This window comes from Chenopodium album, chromosome 10, assembly GCF_948465745.1.
Source record: "Chenopodium album chromosome 10, dcCheAlbu1.1, whole genome shotgun sequence".
Lineage (NCBI taxonomy): Eukaryota > Viridiplantae > Streptophyta > Magnoliopsida > Caryophyllales > Amaranthaceae > Chenopodium > Chenopodium album.
The window spans coordinates 8946317-8968086 of NC_137843.1; the positions used below are offsets into that span (position 1 = coordinate 8946317).

Genomic DNA, 21770 nt, shown 5'->3' on the forward strand with positions numbered 1-21770 from the left:
CCCCTCTTCCAAATCACAATCCGGAACTTCGTGTGTGTGACCTGATTGACTTTAATGGTGGCTGCTAGGATGTTGGGGAGTTGGATGCTCACTTTAATGATGCTGATAAGAAAGCCATCCTTGACATTCCTTTGTCTAAGAGATGGCCGAGTGACAAAAGATATTGGTGACCAACTAAGGATGGGCTATACTCTGTTAAATCAGGGTATTGGCTAGGTAGGCTTGGGCACTTGCGTACTTGGGAACTCTTTCATGGAAGTGATAACGAGCTTTGGAAGCATGTTTGGAATCTGAAAGGGCCTCCTAAGTTATGTCACTTTGTTTGGAGAGCATGTATGGGGAGTTTGGGGGTACTTGATGTTCTATATAAGCGCCACATTAGAGCTAATAATCGCTGCACAATCTGTAATGGGGGAGATGAAACTATAATCCATGCTTTATTTTTCTGCAAGGTTGCTACAAAAATAAGGGAGAAGAGTAATTTTATGGAATTATTGAATGATGCTCCTATGAACTCTTTTTCTAATTTGTTCTTATGGATGTGCGATAAACTGGATGGAGCTATGCTTAGCTGCTTCTGTGCTTTGGCGTGGGCAGCCTGGTTTTGTCACAACAAGGTTATTTTTAATGAGAATGGAGTGGCTGACCCTGTTAGTGTAGCGATTGGCTTTATGAAATTATGTGCAGATTATGTGTGCTACAATACGAAGGTCTGCAATCGTGCCCCTGCTCCTTGCCTTGTTGTATCTAACGCAAGGTGGATCCCCCCTGCTGCCTCTGCTGTGAAGATAAATGTTGATGCGCATATTCTGAAAGGGGTGAGTGCTAGCTTTGGAGTGGTTGTTCGTGATGCTGCTGGAGGACTTTTGTTGGCTGCTGTCAAGAAGGTTATGGCGAGGTGGTGTCTTGAGCTTGCAGAAGCAGGTGCTGTTGCTTATGGTGTTCAATTGGTGAGAAGATTCGGCTTTGATAATGTGGTCCTTGAGAGTGATGCTCTGAGGGTGATCTCTGCAATCCGTGGAGGCCAACAGGGAGCTGCCCCTATTTTCTTGTTCTATGAAGATGTGTTTCTTTCTAGTTTTATGTTTAATTCTTTTACTTAGTTCTCATGTTAAGCGTAGCGGGAATATTCTTGTTCATAGTGTGGCCCGTTGGGATACTTATAAGTTATAACTCATCGGAACGTATTTGTTGTATGTCTTCGTTTCCCCAAAGTTTAACAACTTTGATGGAAATTGATTTATTATAATGAAATCCCGCTTGCTTGTTGTCAAAAAAAAAAAAAAAAAAAAAAAATAAATAAATTAAGAAAAGAGAACCAAAATTAGGAAATTATCAAAATAACCCTTGTCCGCTTTCGTCATATTTTTGATAAACCCTAAAAAAACCCTAACTCAATTCAATTTCCATCTCTCAGTTTTTTCGCAGACTGAGAAAATGGAGTTAAAGGTCGGAAAGAAAGCAACAATGGCGATAACTAAGAAGAACACGAAGAAGAAAGAGAAGCAGGAGAATTTAAAGGAAAAGCGGAGGGATGAAAATAAGGAGAAAGAATCGAGTAAAAAATTGCTGAAAAAATCCAAGGAGAAAAAAGTTAGAAGTAGTTTGCAGAAAAAATCCAAGGTGAAAAAAGTTAGAAGTAGTTTGCAGAAAATCAAACTATCTGATGATGAAGAAGAAGCAGAAAAATCATCTCAAATTTCAGTGAGTTACTTTTTATTTTTTTAAAGTTTTGATTTTTGAGATTTTATTGCAAGTTTTGATGTTTAATTTGATTTTTTTTTTTTGTGAAAGGATTATTATTCCGAAGAGGAAGAAACCTCTGGAGATGAATTACATGGTAAATATCTGAATTCCTGCTTAAAAATTAGCTATTTAATTATAATTTGTGAATTTTAGGATTGTTACTTTTGCTTTTAATTTGAATGTGGTGTTGAATTAGTTAATGCAGACGGTGCTTCGCCTAGTAGAACCGTTGTAGCTCGTAAGCGCGGTGACACGAATACGAGTGGTGGCGATAGCGACGATAATGATTCTTTTCATTCGGCTGAAGAGAGTGATTCGTCAGAAGACGAGGTTTGGAGATTGCATTAGCTTAATTTTGTTGGCATTGGGAGTTTTATTCATGTGTTTGATGTTTAAAGATTGTTTTATTGTTAGGTTGCTCCTCGAAATACTATAGGAGAAGTTCCATTGGAGTTTTACAAAGATGAGGAACACATTGGTTATGATGTTATTGGGAGGAAGATTAAGAAGAAGGACCGGAAAGATAAACTCGATGCTTTTCTCGCCAATGTCGATGATAAGAAATCATGGTATGTTTGCAATCACTCCTTGGTGGTGTTAATTTAGCATTTGTTTGCTTTATGAATGTTCCTTTAAAGATGTATGCTCCATTATTAGTACCTTCGTATATATCAAATCGATTACTTGCTGGAATTTGGAGCTTGGTGCTCATCCCTCTGATATAATTAGTGGAATACAAGAAATTTTTAACCCTGAAGTCTGCTCTTGGATAGAGAATTAGAGAGCAACGTTTATTTCACTTATTTGACATCATGTGTGTTACAGAGTATGTTTATGTTTTGTTATAGTTGTATGCAACACATGGTAAAAAAATATAGTGCCACTAAACGTTTATCGTTATACTATGTATAATAGTTATTACCCATTTTAGATTTTTAGGTAACTAATATCGTCTTTAACACTTCAATTCACATGTACCCTTGCTTAAACACTTATTACTTTAGTCTATGCTTACAGTCCAATGTACAAGTTTGTAATTTATATCTTTCTCCATGCCTTTAGTATTTACATTACCTATAATTTGGTATTCTCCCCCATGCTTCAATATTAAAGGGAAGGAGTAACTATATATTTTTCATTGTTTTGTAATAAATTCTAAAATTTTCATGTACCTTAATATATTTCAATTTAAAATATGTACGGAGTACTTTTTAGGGGGTGGGGTGAATTTTGATATATGACTACGTTCATCCATTAATAAAAGACCAAGCACAACTCCAGAATCATAACAATCCTTATTTATAATTGTTCTATATTATTTATAAGAGATGTTAAAGTTTTAAATATGGTTTTTTCATTATAATAATGTAGCCTTTGGGATTTAGTTAAAGAGAGAGGTGACCCTCTTTAGGTTCTGCTTCCATCAATTGCTTTTTGGTTGCCAGAAATGTGCTCTGGGTTGGAGGGGGAAGGAAAATATCTACTTTTTATCATCGTCCTTTTTTTAACCTCTTTGTTCAAAGAATACCAAGCATTTCCTCAAAGGAAGATTGCTGCTGTTGAATTTTATAGATTGGCTTTTGATAAAAATTAGTAAAGCATAATAGGTGTCCTCGTATAGACGCTTAGCTTGTGATAAAAAAATTTAGTAGACACTTGTTACCTTCGTCAGTGCATACAAGTAAAGGTTTTCCTTGTTGGATGTGTAATTTAATTATTTTGGAATTACATTGTATAGACACCTAGCATGCAAAATAACCCATACATTTTCGAATAGGAGTTGAGAGCCTTGGGGTAGCTGACAAAATGTTCTGAACAGAAGTGTGTTGGCTAGGATTTACAAAACATAGTAAATACATGTGGAGGGAGAGGCGATAATTATGTTATGTGGTGTGGTTAGTTTTGGTTTTCTTGTTAACTATCACATGTTTTACGTTTTAGGTTCTGCATGGGGCTCAGTAAATGAATGCGAACACTGGATCATGCGTGGTAGAATTCGTAGAAATAAATGCAGACCTTTTCAATGTCAGATCAATTGTAGACATCCCTCACATAAAAGATAGCCTTGTTGGGCTTTACTATTGAAGTAATCACAAGCCTTTTTTTATCAGAATTTGTCATTCTCACAGGAGAAAAGTTAGTATTATTATGTTTTTCACCTGTCATTCAGTCCCTATGAACATTTAAAGGTTATTTTATAGGGTGTTTTTTTGTTTTTTCTTCCTAAGACACCTTTATTTATACATTGGTCGCATGCTATATTGTCATCCATTACATTGAACCAAAGAGCCTGTCTTTGTTCCGGTATACTAATATAAGAATGGTGACAACATTACTTTAACATGTTTCACCATCCTGCTGGAAATTCTGAGCTTGTATAACCATATTTGTCATGTAACTTTGGAAGTGCTTGTGGGGAGATTTAGAGATTTAAATAGCATACAATAAGTCCAACTTTGAGAGTCGCTAGTTACTACCAGATATTGAGTTATATATAAATCTTAGTTTCTTTTTGCTTCTTTCATGGTGACTTACAAAAAATTTGGCTGTGCTCTTAATATTTCTGAGATCATTAATGCTTGGGCCAGTCCAAAGATTGAGGATGAATAGAGTTTGAGGAATGCTTCATTTCTGTTCTAGGGCAAGATAAGTTGTGATCCTCTGCATGCATGTTTGTGATGCTTCTTCTATGCAAAGTGTTGGTTTTATGTAACTTGACTTATAACATGCAATAATTGTAGGCGGAGATTTATTGATGAATACAACGACGAAGAAGTGGAATTGACGAAAAAGGAGACCAAGATGATTAATCGTATATTGAAAGGAAAGACACCACATGCTGATGTGAATCCTTATGAGGTATCATGCTCATTTTATTTGTGTTATACTATGATGCTAATGCATTGTAACTATTAGCCAACTAGAGTTCTATGCTGTGGTCTTTTCATAACCGTAATACATCTCCTCTGCAGCCATATGTTGATTGGTTTGTCTGGGAAGGTAAAGGCCATCCTCTGTCAAATGCACCAGAGCCAAAGAGACGGTTTATTCCCTCTAAATCAGAGGCCAAAAAGGTATTCTTTTTTTAAAAGATTCTCTGTCAAGTGGAGCACTTTATAGTTTCATGCAGTAGTGAACTTCTCATCTCTATATATAGGGTTAGACGACATTGGGCCTTTTTTTTTGTTTGTTTGTTCTGTGGTGCTGAAATAATTACACATTAAAAATTATGTATGGAGTCTTCTAGGATTGTCAAATTCCGGTGGACATTATACAATATGTAATTGGACCCCTTAGAATGCCCCTGCTATGAGTGTAGCTGCAAAACTAGTTTAAATTAGTGTCAATTTGTGAGATATGTGCGTCTTTAAACTAGACCTTGTTCCCTTAACCTTATTATCAAAATAATATTTAGTAAAATTTAGTTCAGTAAAAATAAGTTAAGTTCAACAAAAATAAGTTCAGCTCGACAAAAATAAGTTCAGCTCACTTAAAATGAGTATTAATCAATACAAATAATTGAAGGTCAACAAAAATAAGGTGAAGAAATCAGGGTCTTACAAGTGAAAGTAATTAGTTGATGTTTTCTGATAAAAATTTTTGAAGATGTTTCTACGTGTTTTTGGTAGGGGTTAGGATAATAAGCTATCTTTTGTACATCTAGCGCAAAAATTAGAAAGGATGCTGAAATTGTATGCCTTGCTGGAACTTTTACTCTTTATTTAATTTTTTTTGAGAATAGTTTTCGTACTGTCTCGTTTGTGTTAATGTGTTAATTTCCCTGTGTCTTTTGGTAGGCTAATTTCATCAGCCTGTCATCATTTGGAGTTGAATTTATTGTTTCATTACAATCTTATGGATTTTATAATCATCTTATGCTATAATGTGAATCTGCAGATCAAAAAGTATGTAAGGGGAATCCGAGATGGAAGAATCACATTTGAAAAACCCAAAGAAAAGGAAAAGGTCTACCTATTATGGGGTGATGATTCTAGTTCATCAGGAAAAACAAGAGGATTATCCTACATTCCTCCTCCAAAAGCAAAATTGCCTGGTATGACTAATTCATTCTGAGAGTCCCTCCCACTCCCCTCTCTTCCCCTTTTGGGCTTGGGTCCCAAAATTTGCCATCAAACAAATTATATTCTTTTCAGGTCATGAGGAAGCTTACAACCCTTCCTTGGAATACCTACCAACTCAAGAAGAGATTAATTCATATCAGCTAATGTATGAGGAAGATAGACCTACATTTATTCCCACGAGGTATTTTTAATGCTCCATATGACCATGTCTGCTAGTATGAAATATTAACATTCAAAGATTGTTTTCTCTTCATTTTGATGTGAACTGATGGATTTATTACATTTCTTTTTTATTAGTTATACATCTTTGAGAAGTATCCCAGCATATGCCAATTTTCTCAAGGAATTATTTGCCCGCTGTTTAGATCTGTATCTGTGTCCTAGAGTTATTAAAAAGCGTGTAAGTTTTTGCCATTTAATGTAAAGAAAAACTGGCTGTTTTCTCTGAGCTGAAGTTTTTACCATACTCTGTGTCTTTGTACATATCCTGTATATATAGTGCTTGTGAACACAATTGAAGGCCTTACGGGAATCTATTCTGATTTGAATGTCTCCAGGTGAATATTGATCCTGAATCATTGAAAAAAAAGTTGCCTGATCCCAAGGATCTTAGACCTTATCCCACAACATGTTATATTGAGTACAAGGGTCACAGTGAAGCTGTTGTCACTATTTCAACTGATTCTTCTGGGCAATGGATTGCTTCTGGTTTGCTATCGTGTTCACCTAGTCATCACATATTTGTATTTTATGATGATGCCATCTAAGCTGAATAGTGTTTTTTTATTTTTTATTTTTATTTTTTTATTTTCAGGTTCAACTGATGGTACTGTACGTGTTTGGGAGGTTGCTACTGGAAGATGCGTCCGTGTCTGGGAAGTTGGCAGTTCTATCCGGCAAGTTGCATGGAATCCTTCACCAGATCTACCAATTTTGGCCGTCTCCGTGTATGGTTCTTTTGAGTTATCAATAATTTGCTTTTTCCTTGTTTAATTGCATAACAATTGGCTAAACTTCTTTCTGTAGGGACCAAGACGTGCTTATTCTAGATACTGGATTGGGAAGTGAAGAAGAGCAGGGGAAAATTAAAGATCTTTTGCACATGCAGAAATCTACGATTTCTGATGAATCGGGTCAGTTTTTTTTTTTTTTTTTTGGCTACTGATATCTGCTTATGTAAAGATTAGCTTTGTCCCCCTTTCCTTTTAACCCTTCTCAATGAAATAAAATCTGCCTTTTCAATCTATATGTTATTATTATATAGGTGACGCTGCCATTGTAAGCTGGCTGTCTGATGACAAATTAGGTGGTCTTAGATTGAAGCATTCTAAGGTACTAATTTCATATTATGTACTTATATAATCCTGCATTAGGTATGTGCAAGGCAGCAAGGTGATTTTGTGCAGAGTGTAACTGCTTATTGTCTTTGGATTTACAGACCGTGACATCAATTGAATGGCACCGTAAAGGAGATTATCTCTCAACAGTGATACCAGCAGATATCCTTCTCTCTTCTTTTGTTTTATTGATCTCCTTTCGCTGATTTTAGATTTCAAATTTTCAATCATAAGTAATATTAAGTATAAAGCTTTAAGGCAATGTTTTCCGTAATAGAGATGATACTTATGTATCCAGCTATTTGGAAGATAACTTGTGTAGTACTGTAGTTACTGTAGTAGTTATGAGAAACTCTTGTTTGCTCTACATGGGGTGTGTGTGTGTGTGTTGCAGTGAAATATCCTTGGTTCCAATCAATTTCTGAAGCAATTTTTTTTTGTGATAATCCTGACAGATGCTCTTGGCTCTTTATTATTAGGGGCCGTTTGGTTCGCACGGGGCAAACGGAATGGAATGAACAAAGGGATTCAAAGAGAATGGAATGAAAAACCATTCCATGTAATATGTTGTTTGTTTTAAAATAACAAAGGGAATCACCACTACCTCAGCACCACCACCAACACCACCACACAACCCCTTTTCATTCACTTTCCCACTCCTCCAGCCATCCCACCATCCAGCCACCACCTTGTCAGAATCCTCCGGATCCCGTCGCACCTCCCCCATCCCTCCCCTCCCCGGAATACCTTCTCCTAATCCCTTTCAATTCGAACACCAGAAAACCCATATAAGAACCCTAAAACCCCAGAAAACCCCTATTAAGAAATCCAACAATTTCACGTTTTTCTTTCAATTCAAACTTTGCTGAATCAAACAAAAAAAACATTCGCTCGTTTTTCTTCAATCGAACTTTGCTCATTTTTCTTCAATTCAAACTTCGCTCGTTGGTGGGGGGACGGTTTTCCGGGGAGTGGAGATATTTTCGGGGAAGGGGAGGGATGGGGGAGGTGCGAACAAGGGCAACGAGTTCCGACGAGGGGTCGGGGAAGGTTTTCGAGGGAGCTGCGAGATTTCCGGGGGTTGGCGAGTGGCGGGGGAGGGGCGACGAGGTTGATGGGGTCGGCGATGGCCGGTGGAGGGACGTCAAGGTTGCTGGGTGGTGGCTGTGCGTTGTGGGTAGGGTAGAAGGGTGGTGGCTGATGTGGGCATGGTGGTGGCTAAGGAAAGGGAATGGAAAAGTCTTAGGGGGGGAAGGTGGGGAATCAATTTAGAGTGATTTTGGGTAAACTCAAAAATAAAAATGGGTAAAGGGAATGATTAAAAGTGATAAACAAACAGCAACAAAGGGAACGAGGCTTGTTCATTCCCTTTCTCTTTGTTTATTAACCCCAACCAAACGGCCCCTTAATGTGTTGGGGCCTGGGGCTTTATTTTGGGTGATGATCCTAGTAGATGCTGCTACTATCGTCTTAATTGTTGTTGGTCAGTTGTAGATGTATCCTTTACTGTCTTACTGCATATTAAGCTTTGTATGAGGTTGTAATTTTATACATTTCATACAGCTATACTCGTCTTTTTTTCCCCTGATATAATTACTCCAGTAAAATATGATGTATTATTACACACTATTCTTTTCTGTTGAACTGGTGGCTAAAAAAAAGTGAAGCAGGATTACTAATAAAAACCTTGTCTTAAAATTTGGCTTCATATGCTCTAGGTCCATTATTCGAGTTGATTATCTGATTTCCATTTGGTTAAAATTTGAAGTTTTAATAGACTTTGGTTATACTTGTACCTGACTGCTTGGCTTTCTTTGTGGGAAATAAGACTGGGGACGCTTGAGTATCTTCAACAGTGCTAAATGTGATGTTCACTGTTACTTGTTTGCCCCATAAATTTTCTTAACCTTTTTTTTACGTGAATCTCGAGCGATAATGATACACCAGCTGTCTAGAAAAGGAAGTCAGAGAATCCCTTTCAAGTTGCATGGACTTCCAGTCTCTACGGCTTTTCATCCAGTTCGTTCCATTTTCTTTATCTCAACCAAGAAAAATGTTCGTGTGTATGATTTACTTAAGGAAAAAATGATCAAAAAAATTGATACAGGGCTGCGTGAAGTTTCGTGCATTGCAGTGCATCCTGGTGGTAACAATCCATTCTTTGCTCATTTTTTACATAGTTCTAATTCTGTAGTTGTACATGTGCTTTTATCTAAAGTTTTTGTTATAACTCTAATGTAGGCGATAATGTGATTATCGGGAGTAGAGAAGGAAAGTTGTGTTGGTTTGACATGGATCTCTCCTCCGTAAAACCTTATGCAAACCTGAAGTATGTTCTCGGTTTTTAAAGGCTTCCTATCCTCTTGGCTTAATTTGGTTGACATTGATTTTGAATTGCCCATCTCTGGTATCGTTTTTATTGCGTTTGCTTTATACTGTGGGCGGCCTTGATATTAGGAGACCTAATATATTATGTAATTGGTTTTTAGCTTCCAAAAGTGGTAATATTGAGATAAAGAGGAATAAAGTGCAATAATCAAAACTTAGTATGATCTATAAGCTGTGAAGAATTCATACAGGGCAATCTCTATTTTTGTTTATCTGTGTCTGTTTCATTATCCTTTTTCTACAAGGCATCTTGGTGGGGAGAGCCTGTTCTGTACACCAGGGTGTTCCGTACACCCGGGTAATTTGTTCATTGATTTTTGCTCATTTAATATATGAGCAAAAAAAAATTTGCTCATTTATTAAATGAGCAAAAATTAATGAGCAAATTACCCGGGTGTACAGTACACCCGGGTGTATATAACAAATTCTACTTGGTGGATTAGGTGGCTGGGAAAAGGGGGTTGAAGCGACTTTGTTCTTTTGGAGCTTCTTGGGAATTTTCTCCTTGAAGTGATTTTCTACTGCTTTTACTAAAACTTGACATACTGATTTTACTTGTTCAATGGTTTTCTTTTCAGGATTCACAAAAAGGATATCACAAATGTGTCCTTTCACCGCTCATATCCTTTATTCGCTTCTTGTTCGGAGGATGGTAAAGCATATGTTTTCCATGGCATGGTTTATTCGGACTTAAACCAGAATCCTCTCATTGTTCCGCTGCGAATTCTCCAAGAGAAAAACAGTAAAGGTCAATCCTTGTCTTTTTTTTTATTTTTATTTTCTTGCTGAAGGTTTAACTGCTTCTGTATTTTATTTCCTAGCCAAGAAAAAAAGCTGTCATTTTTGTTGTGGCTTTGCATTCTTGTAATGTTATTGGTAATGATATATGTCACATGTTAATTATCTGCTAATTGCCTTACAAAATTTAAGCGAATAAACAAGCACAAACCGGTCTATCTCTACATGCTCTTAAGTCATATTTACTCCATTTTGCTTTCATATAGATTTAGTTGAGTTATATAGTACAAAGTACAAACTTATATCATGGCATTTTTAGTTTTACTATCCTATTCTTTAGGGAGAGGGGGTGTGGTTAGTGAGAAGCAAAATTGAAGACTAATTGATTTGTTTAATGCATATGCACGCTTCTCTTCTTTGTGCTTTAAATGTTACAGGGTTTCAAGAATTCTAATTTCTGCTGATGCCTTGCTTACTTTTTTTTTTTGGTTCTCTATCTTTGTATTTGCAGGCATTCTGGATTGCAAGTTTCATCCTAGGCAACCCTGGTTATTTACTGCTGGTGCTAATTCTGTCATCAGACTTTATTGTCATTAGGAAGACTAACTAATCGTCCTCATTATTTCATTAACTTGAAACATTTGCATTTGTCACCGAAAACGTAAAAAAAATATCATAAATTGTGGAAACAACCAAGGATAAAAAAAAAAAAAAAAATCTTATGTTTACTATGCTAGCGCTTCTGCAGGAGCTGTTTTTTGTAGAGTAGATTTTTTTTTTTTAATTTATTTTGCTATGATATTTATAATATATGAATGATGTCATTAAATATTCACGACTGTGATGTTGATGTAAAGCTTTAGATACTACCAAATTTTGTTTTGAGCAACTGGTTTTCCTTGTATTTGGAGAACTCTTGTATCTGCTCAAGGATGTATTGTTGTAGCATACATAGTTTTACAAGCAGCATATAAAAAAAAAAAAAAAAAAAAAAAAAAAAAAAAAATCCATGTTATTGTATTTTGGTATGATTTTTTTTTTTTTTTTTCAGGCTTGAATTGTCAGGTGCAATCCACGTTATTGTATTTCGGTATAATTCTTTTTCAGGTTTGAATCTTTTGACAGGTTAAGTAATACAGTCTTTTGCACAAGCAGATTGCAACTCGATTAGGCACTCTGTTAATTGTATAAACATGACAATGCTTCTAACTTGAAAAAGAGTAACATACACGGGTCTTTGGATTCTCGTTAAACAGAATGGTTATCACGAATAAAAAGAGTAATTTATTTGACAAAAATAGTTGGTTTGGAAATTAAAATCACATTGAGTTCGGGTTTTGTTACAATGTTACGCTTCCACTAGCATTTTTTTTTTGTACGTGATACAGAGAAATAATTTGTATTTTGAGTGCTCTGGGATGGGCCGATGGGGAGAAAATCAGAAAACCAATTGTCTTTTTATTATGTTTTTAATCGGGGCCTGTTCACTTCAGCTTATTTTCAGTTTAATTTCCTTTTTTCATAAAATATTCAGTTCAGTAAATGAGAACAGGCCCTTAGTAAAGTTTCCAAAATGTTAAATATTGATTGATAGATAATTTAATGTCATCGATTGTTTTTTTTCTCTTTGTTTTTTTGTAAGAGTAATGGTTTGGGAATTCATGATGAAATCACACACAGATTGTTGTAATTAATGTTAACTAGTTTTGTGCCCCATGCGATATCCGGGTTGTTTATTGAATTTTAAGATAAATTTATAAGTCAAAATTTATAATATACCATTTATACAAAATTTCTAACAATTTGCTATCTAGTGGGCATGTAATGACTAATAATAATGTTAGTGAAAATGTTCGATTTAATACATTAAATTTTTTTTTTAAAAATAGCAAAAAATAAACTAAATAAAATAAATGTTCAAAACATGTTGGATTGATCCGAACCCAAAACTTTGGGCAAGGATTGAACATTTCTTGACTCGTAACTTGAAGTGACTCAACCTGAGATGACTTATGACCCAACCCTAATTGACAGGTCTCCATTTTATTAGATTGTGAAATATATAATTTTAACCGATTAGTATAAATGAATGTTTTACGCTTTGAACTACTTGCTTCGCTCCAAAAAATATTATGATATAAAAAATAAATTTATATGATAATTTTTTAGAATTATAATCTAATAATTTTTTTGAATAAAATTATAATTCAATTTGTACATCTGAAATATTGGTATTTTATCGATAATAAAACTTTAAACTAACAATTTTATCCTACTATTCTATCCAAATAGAATTCTAAACTAACTTTTTTTTTTTTATTTTATATATATATATATATATATATATCTTAGGAAGTCTATTTAAATTTTTCCAACGTGGCGCAACACTTGGCGAAAAGTTGGAATGCCAAGTGTCGTAATCTTGTGACCTGGCTAAAAGTTTAGCTTTATATATTAGTTATATGATTTATTCTCAATATTTCTTTTTTTAGCTTCTTATATATATGGTTATGTTTATCATTTTTCATTTTGAAAAACTTTAATAATTCAGGTGATAGTTAATTGTCTAAATATGCAAACCTAATAGTGGGGTATTATGTTAATTTTAAGGGGGACACTACAACCTCCCTTGACTTATACTCCCTCTGTCCCTTAATGATAGTTCATTATAGACAATTTTCACAGAAATTAATAAATATAAATAAGAAATAGTAAAAGTACATTGAAAAGGTAAATTGACATTAGGTATGCAAAAAAGTAGAGAGAAAAAATAATAAAAGTACATGAAAAAGCAAAATTTACACAGTAAAGTTAAGTTTGCAAAAATATTATTGCAAATTGAAGAGAATTTTGGTAAAAATTTAATATTAATGGTACTTGAAAAAAGCAAATGAGACTATCATTTTGGGATTTAAAATTGGCCATAAGAGACTATTAATAAGGGACGAAGGGATTACGAAGTATATAATAAAGATTCCTCAAGACAAATTGTAAGTAAGGAAATATAAAAATAGTAGTGGGTTTGAAACTTTGAATGGGATCAAGAGAAATGAGAGAGATTAAATATTTTTATAATTTCATAATGCTCCATTGTTTCAAAAATCATCACGTTTGACCTCTTAATTTACTTTTCATTTTTCTTTCATTTTTTTTATCATAGTATATTTAGTATGTATATTTAACAATTTTTATCATGAATTTTATTGTTATTGTTATATAGATGAAGTCGTATAGGTACAAAGTTTCTAATTATTAGCTGTGTTACTAATATTTTTTTTATTAATTTATAATTATCTGTATTTAAGGTGAAACTAGCGTATGTATCAACTTTGACTATGTCAATTAGGTATAAATAAAGTACGGAGGAGTAGTTTTCCCAAAAATAAAGGAGTATTATAAAATCTGCATATTTGTAATATTTTAAAGAATTCCCTTGTTATGTTATGTTGGATTGGATCGAGGAATTCATTCCCAACATATGCAAGCTCTCATTCTTACTCTCTTCGACTCTTCGTCCATAAATTACATTGCTATTTCTAGCATTTATCCTCACATTATAGAGAGAAGTAAGAATGTAATTTAGGTTCGGAGAGAGTATTAATGTTTTTATCATCCTAATCGTGGTGGAAATACCCAAATACCCAAAAAAAAAGATTATTTGTTTACTCGTATTTAAGTTGTTCAGTAGCTAATCAAAAAAAAAAAAAAAAAAAAAAGTTGTTCAGTACATAACCGCTTACTGACTTCTCCCTCGGCTAACCAGCAAGCAACTCTACACTCTGGCCTCTGCACGGCGTGAATTAGAGCCAGAATTATGATGCAGGCACTGTGTAGAACAACTAATCGCACTTTCTTCAACTCACTCCATTTTTATTCTATTCTACGGTTTGAATTTCCCTAAGTTTTCATTTTCTTCATTTTCTAAGGATTAATTCATCATTTCTTTCAATTTCTAGTATATTAATTGATTTCGGGAATTTTTCATGAAATTGAGGGTACAATGTTTTGATTTTAATGCAGGGGTTCTACACAAACGAACAATTTATCTCATTATTCATCAAATTTTCGTACTTATTTGCAATACCAATCAAAGGGTATCTTTAATAAGCAATTGGAATCTAATGTAAACTGGATTTCTGAGGGTGTGACTAGATTGTTGAGTGTTAGGCAGTTGAGCAATGCATCTGTTGTTGGTGTAAAGGATGATAATGGTGTTGTTAGGTTTTCTTTCGGCGATTCGCCTTGTCGAAAGGGTGATGCTAGGGTTGCTGCTGAAGAAGGAAAGGGTATGATGGTGAGAAAGAAAAAGAAGTCAAAGAAGGCCAAGGTGAATGAATTGAGGCTTTACCGGCTTATGGCGAAGAAGAAGATGAAATCATCGAATCCTGAAGTTAGGATTAGATATAAACTGGGAAAGGTAGCATTGCTTTCTATTAAGTATTTTGATGCTTTAGTATATTTTGTGATTTATTAGCTATGTTCATTGCTGTTATACTTCTAGAAGGAGAGTATAGTTCCTTCTGTAAACTTCGCAATCATCCTAGGCATCTCTTAATAGTTAATCATTGCATGGTTGACACAATTAGTAATGTGATGATATTGATCTGAAGATGATAATTACATTTTCCCCATCATATTAATATGTCTGTTTTTTGCATTTTATAACTAAATCTTGTCAACTTTGATATTAGTCTCTAGTTAGGACTATGGTTGTACATATTACTATAAGTTATAGAACTCAACCCTTGCCATTTCTGGTTTCTGAAAAACAAGATAGAGGAAAGGCGGTGCCTTTTCGCATTGTCTCAAGTCTCAACTTTTGTATGCATTTCAACTTTGATATTGCGGCACCACATGGTGCTGTGCTATAAAGTAAATTTTCTGATTTCTATCCCATTATCCACACCAAATGCACCTCAGTCTGATAAATTTCCATCCACAAACAACGAGAAAGATTGGGTATTGGAAGAATAATGCAATGTTAGTGGGGAAAGATTATAGTGTTGACTGTGATGCCTTGGCATGCATATAGACGATATAGTGCAATGTACGTAGCACAATGTTTTAATGCATTTCTGTTCTCTCCTTAGGCAAAGCGAAAGGAAGCTTGGCTGATTGAGAAGTTGAGAAAATTTGAGTTACCTAAGGCTCCAGCTGAAACACATGATCCTGAAAGTTTAACAGAGGAAGAGAAATTTTATTTGAAACGTACTGGTGAGAAAAAGAAAAATTATGTTCCTGTTGGGAGACGAGGAGTCTTTGGGGGAGTTGTGCTTAATATGCATTTGCATTGGAAAAAGCATGAAACTGTTAAGGTTGTTTGCAAACCTTGTAAGCCTGGGCAGGTTCATGAAATTGCGGAAGAGCTTGTTCGGCTGAGCAAAGGTATTGTCATTGACATAAAGCCTGACAACACTATAATATTTTACCGGGGAAAAAATTATGTGCAGCCAGATGTTATGTCTCCTGTCAAAGGCAAAGGTAATTTTACATTCTACTGGTGTTTGGTGTGGTAATTTCCCTTGTTTATAAATAGATGTTGCTACAGTATCTATTCTGTCATACCTTTAATACAATTGTTTTTAGGCTTTGGAGAAGTATCAGTATGAACAGTCCCTTGAGCATACAAGTCAATTCATCGAAAAGTTGGAGAAGGAGCTGGAAGAGTATCATGAACACCTTGCTCGGTACAAGAGAGGGAAAAATAATGCATCAAAAGATTCTACTGCACTTGATTATGGTAAGTTTTTAATTTATATGCGATGATAGTAGATTGATAGTCTGACACTGTTTTCGATGGTTGCTAGAAGAGTATTAACTAGAGATTATTTTTGCAACTTCACTACTGTGAAAAAGGTAAATGTCCTGCAAAGTATTATACTTGAGAGACATAGATGATGTTTGAGAAAGGGAAGCAACTGGTGATAGGAGACTGGGTTATTTCATATTTGGCTACTTAAAAGGCAGGTTGGGTTGCTAAAACTTAAATTCCTTGTTAAAGGTATTGGCACATAAAATTTGTTAGCTCCTGGGTTCTCCCCCAACCAGTCTTTTAAGTGCAGACCTTAAAATAGTCTCATGTACAGTCGTTTTGTACCCAACGGACTGGAATTTGTTTGATAATGTAGTCTGGAATGCTGAATTACTCCTAATTAGTTTCTAGTGTTCAATTAGCCAGTAAGACTGGAAGGTGTGATAAGACTTGGAACTTTGTAGCTTAGCAATTATATGCTCCTTGCTCGTGTTCTCCAACAGGTCTTTGTCGGTCCTCTTTTAGTGTTATGATATGTAGTTATGTTTATATTTCTGAATGACTTTGGCTGGGCCTACAATTAAAAATGATACTTATTAGTTGAAGAACCTAAACATTGCTTAATAGCAGTTGGGTGACTCATATCTGGCTTATGCAGAAATTTAGGAAGTATCTTTGACTCTGCAAACACATATTAATTTTTTGGCGTAGCATTGGTAGCATTATGTGCCTACTTTCTTGTTCACGTCTTTGTGCACTGAACACCTCCAAAATGCTGAAAGACTTGAATTTCCAGCTTATGCTACAAAGTTGTTGAAGGATTTGATTGTTTCATCTCTCACCTTTTCTGGTAATGAAACTTATGATTTGAAAACACCTGTTTAATGCATGCTTCGATATCGCAGTGCCTTTACCAATTCCCAGGCAAGGGCTGCTACTAGAAGATGTTTTGATGTACGCAAAATCTGCTCTTGGAGGACCAATATCGATGGTAAGTTTATCCCTCTTTTCCTGCTTTCTTCACTAAAGCCCTCAACCACCCCCCCCCCCCCCAAGTCCCCCACAAAAAAAAAAAAAAAAGGAAAAAAAAGCCAAATAAGTTGTTCATTTGAATTCTGCAGCTCCTTGTTAGCAATAGAAGAATTGGCCAAAACGAAGCTTTTTCGAGACCTTTTGGCTCATTTGATACACGGTTGTAGGTTAGGGGAATCATACTGAGTTAGTGTATTATTTTTGGTAGTAAGTCCCAGGTTGATGTCTTAATTGTGGCATCTCTGCTACCAAACATGTATGAATTTTCATTGATCTTATTTTTTCAACAGATGCTTACACATCTGGGTGGTAATAAGTGAAAATGAATATTAGTTCTGGCAACTTGTTAGTGGAGATGCTATGTAATGGACATTCACTTGGACTTTCCATGTAAAATATACGAGTATTTCACGACTATTTGCTTGCTCAATGACGTATCAAATGAACGGTTAGTGTTCCGTGGAGGAAGATATTGATGATTGGAAGTCAAGCATAATGCTGATATTGCTGAAAGATGAAGATGCTTCTACAGCCCCAATGCCCCATGCCATAAGAATGGACCTGGCTCATGGAAGAAACTTTTGGTACACGAGATGGAAACTTGTACTGACTGGTTCATGGTCCAGGAAGTATCCTAACTCAAGAGTAGTCTATTATTCCAGGCCGTATGCAGCTGGACCTGGGCTATTATGTGGAAGTGCACCAGTGCCTATCTAGCTGTATAACTGGGAGAATAATTTACTTGATCTATCATCGCGACTATATTTCGGTCTCTTAATGGTCTGCAAGCTTGATTATGTAATTGGAAACAATTCACCCCATTATTTAGTATTATGTGGAGCCTTTTGTGTTTCTACATAGACAATGTCCCTGGAGAGCTGAACTGCTGAAGTACTTGGTTATGCTCATAGATGATAATCTAAGTTTCCGCGGATGCTATATGCTTTGTATCCTATTGTGGTATAAACTCTAGAGTTTGTCTAGCTTTCTGCCAATGTATAATGCTTTTAGTGGTCCAGTAGTCTATGAAACAATAATAGGACTACAACTTATATCGTGGAAGGTGGAACTAGCTTATGCCTAATAAATGTTCCTACGTACGGAGTAACATACTCTTAATTTTGTACTCCGTATCTCAATACCGAAATTAAATATATACTCTTGTTCTTAAATTCTTGCAGCATTTGACTCATTTTTTGTCTGTTTTGAAGGTACTTAAAATGCTTCCTATATTCATACGGGATCACTATTATAGTACGAGTTAAGCTAAAATACGGTCCTTCAACTTTGCCATTAGTTGCACATTTGGTCCCTCATTTCTCAAATGAAGCAAATTGGTCCCTCTACCACCCTTGCCTCACCATTTCTAGTCGAGAAACTTCCTAGTCAGCAAAGTTTAGGATCTCCAAACCAACTAAACCAAAGTTTAGGGACTTCTTGCACTTAGGCCTTGTTTAGTTCACCTTATTTTTACTTATTTTAGAAAAAATAAGTTCAGATCAGATCAGATCAGAAAAAATAAGTTCAGATCAGATCAGATAAGTTCAGATTAAATACAAATTATTATTATTATTATTATTATTATTATTATTATTATTATTATTATTATTATTATTATTATTATTATTATTGCACAAACAATAAACGATAATTATTAAAATTTCATTATAAAAAATAGCACAAACAATAAACAATAATAATTAAAATTTCATTATAAGCTCCAAATCATAAACGTTTACAAATATAATTTCCATTACAAGAAGTTCCAAATTTCCTTCGCTATTAAGTTGTACTTTTTCATTACAGCCTTATGATTCTCGTTAAACAAATCATAATCTGCTCTTGGTTCGATTTCTATACCACTATCAATGGGTATATGCAACTCATGTAATTGAATAAAATTGTGAAGTGTGAATACAACAACCATAATCGCCAATTGATGTTTAGTGTCCATAATTGGCATCATTGTCAGTGTTTTCCATTGAGATTTTAATTGTCCAAAACATCTCTCGATCGTTGTTCGGAGTGAAGAGTGAAGATAATTAAAATGTTCAAGTATGCCTTGAGGTGGTGGACCATTTCGAAATTCGGGCATATGAGTTCTAATATCTTTATCTTTTATTGGACTCAAATATCCAACGGTATTCGGATATCCAGAATCTACTAGATAATATTTTCCTGTTACAAAATAAAGTTATACAGGATATTAGTATAGTGTTATTGTATGGAGTAAAAACATACACTATTCTAAATTATACCCGGAGGTGGATGGGGAAATCAAAATTCTGGTACAGTTAAGCAATGGTTCCATACAGTAATATCACGAGCACTACCTTCAAATCCAACGTTGATAAACGTGAAAAGTCTATCAAAGGAACAAGCAGCCAAAACATTCCATGTTTTTTTTTCCTGAACGCCCTCGATATGCCACACCATCATCATCACTCACAACTGCATTTATGTGAGTCCCATCTAATGCTCCAACACAATCCTAATAGTTCATAAACATTTAATGATACATTTTATAAGCAATTATATATTGCACATGCATAAAAAGATAAAATGGAAATGCAAGATTATAATAATGTTTCTTAATACCTTGAAATATGGCCAATATTTTTTGTTGTCACTTATTTTTTTTGGCACCTCGCTCAAACTTTGGTATGGTCTTATGATCTCAGTAGACAAATGAACAATTGCTTGCGATACTTGTTTGAAGTACAACCCAATTGTTGCAACGGAGTGTTGAAATCAACCGGCAGCATCACGATAAGAACTGCCTTTAGCCATGATATATAAAAATATTCCTACTTGCTCAGCCACAGATATGTGACGACCATCCGATAATAAATTTTTATTTTTCATGTAAGTAACAAGATCCACCAATATGTTTCTATCTAATCTCAATTGTTCTTTGCATAAATCAGGATGGGCATATAGTAATCTGTTTATGTATTCGCTACCAGATTCTCCACCTAACCTTAAAGGCAATCTCTCAATTGGTGTAAGAAGTCTCTTTAGCTCTTCCAATGCGATAATTGTTGAGCACAGTGGAAGTGTTATCCATTCTACAACATAAATCAACAACATACCAACATCATTCAATTTCTAAAATAAAATAAACAATGACTTTTTAAATAAAGACTAATTTCGAATGCAATAACATCATATGAAGCTACTTAAACCTAAAGGTCAGAAAAAATAGTAGCTTCATATGTAGAACCTTAATTAAAACTAGAACAACATCAAATAACTAACAAAGAACATACGAAACTGCAAAACAAGTCATAGGAAAACATAAGACAAAGTTAATTTCGAAAACTCATCAACCCGATAAACCTAATTAGGGACCTCCTAATGATGGATCTTGAAATGCCGCCTTCAAATACATGATCTTCTGATCATCACTTCGGAGACCTAAGAAGAAATCTGCATTATCGCCAAGATGAAGAAAATTCATACATTGGTAAATAAATCCTTCTCCTTGTTGAACAACAGCCTCAATATTGTATAGAGCTTCCGAGACATCTTTATACTTGTTACCACTCCCTTGCTTACAATTAGTTCCAATAGACATTTTCAACAACTCTATACAAGAGTCAATGTTACTACTATTTTTTTTTTAAGTTTACCAGTACACCCATTACTCTTACGTTTCCCCAATGAGGTACTTTTAGGAGGTGAAATGCTCTGTTCATCACCCGAATTAATTATTACCCTACTCATATCCATAGCTCCTATATTTTCATCACTATCCCCAGAAATTTCCTCATTTTCTTTACCAATTTGTTCCCCACCTAATCCTGGAGAAAAACTCCACTTGCTAGTAGCAAAAGACCCTGAAAAAAGTGCTCGTAGCTTCTCTAGATGAGGCAATGGCCTCCTTAGGAATCTCGTCAGTATATCTTTATGTTTCTGCATAAATGCACAAGATTTCGATTTAATAAATTTAAAAATAAACATTGTAGAGGTCATAATGCAAGAAAATGGATAAGCAAAATGTCATACCTTTACAAATATCTTCCACCTATCATCTTGTTCAACTAGAGGACAACCAGTAATAGGATCAAATGTAAGACCAGTCCAATTGAGTTCCATTTCATTCCAAATTTTGAACTTTTTCCTTAAATCATCCCAATGATTTATTGCTTGTTTGGTATTGAAATTCTTCCCACTTTTCACATTCAAAGTACTCACTATTCTATCCCAATTAACCTTTGATAGTCCACCAGCTTTCATCTCCAAGCATATGTCCAAAAAAATTTCTGTACTATCATCAGACCATGCTACCCTACCAGCCATTACACTATGATCAAGAGCACTTTGAAATTATTAGTTTGATGCATGAAATATACAACAAAATATAATGTAATTTATGTTATAATAATAATTCTAGCCAATCAATTATGTTTCACAATATATTTCCCCCTCCACTGTTCACTATCTGATTTATTTTTGTAAAATTGTTCACTATATGATTCTGCCTCCACTTGTTAACAAACAAGTACTGCATGATGATACTCCCCAATATATACATGTTGGTCTTAAAATATATATATATATATATATATATATATATATATATATATATATATATATATATATATATATATATATATATATATATATATATATATATATATTGTCTGTACACTCCACTTAAAAACATGATTCATACATAATTAAAACTTTTAT

At 34.6% G+C, this 21770-nt stretch overlaps 2 protein-coding genes and 1 pseudogene across 5 annotated transcripts; 2 read left to right on the forward strand and 1 right to left on the reverse strand.

The window, feature by feature from the left end:
- The first annotated feature begins 1403 nt into the window (after positions 1–1403).
- On the forward strand, positions 1404–11294 carry LOC145563439 (ribosome biogenesis protein BOP1 homolog). Of its 3 annotated transcripts, none has more exons than XM_081623888.1 (18): positions 1404–1704; positions 1795–1840; positions 1943–2076; positions 2161–2315; positions 4488–4605; positions 4719–4820; positions 5644–5800; positions 5901–6009; positions 6126–6228; positions 6386–6536; positions 6643–6775; positions 6855–6961; positions 7093–7160; positions 7267–7327; positions 9084–9311; positions 9407–9494; positions 10132–10301; positions 10803–11294. In XM_081623888.1, exons 1-18 carry the CDS (start codon positions 1438–1440, stop codon positions 10886–10888), a joined length of 2283 nt encoding a protein of 760 aa, XP_081480014.1. In that variant the 5' UTR covers positions 1404–1437; the 3' UTR covers positions 10889–11294. The 3 variants fall into 3 exon arrangements, with proteins under 3 accessions (XP_081480014.1, XP_081480016.1, XP_081480015.1); XM_081623890.1 differs by having other exon boundaries at positions 1952–2076; XM_081623889.1 differs by having other exon boundaries at positions 10132–10295; positions 10803–11293.
- A 2749-nt stretch (positions 11295–14043) lies between these two features.
- Positions 14044–18247, forward strand: LOC145563440 (putative CRM domain-containing protein At3g25440, chloroplastic; annotated as a pseudogene). The gene is made up of 6 exons (XR_014094541.1): positions 14044–14176; positions 14312–14708; positions 15382–15772; positions 15878–16031; positions 16949–17034; positions 17366–18247. The product of XR_014094541.1 is annotated as a putative CRM domain-containing protein At3g25440, chloroplastic (transcript).
- Positions 18248–18828: 581 nt separating this feature from the next.
- Positions 18829–21377, reverse strand: LOC145564736 (uncharacterized). Its single transcript, XM_081624952.1, has 6 exons — positions 21084–21377; positions 20708–20990; positions 20427–20624; positions 19887–20143; positions 19509–19566; positions 18829–19253 (listed from the first exon to the last, which is right to left on the reverse strand). Exons 1-6 carry the CDS (start codon positions 21375–21377, stop codon positions 18829–18831), a joined length of 1515 nt encoding a protein of 504 aa, XP_081481078.1.
- Positions 21378–21770: the final 393 nt, after the last annotated feature.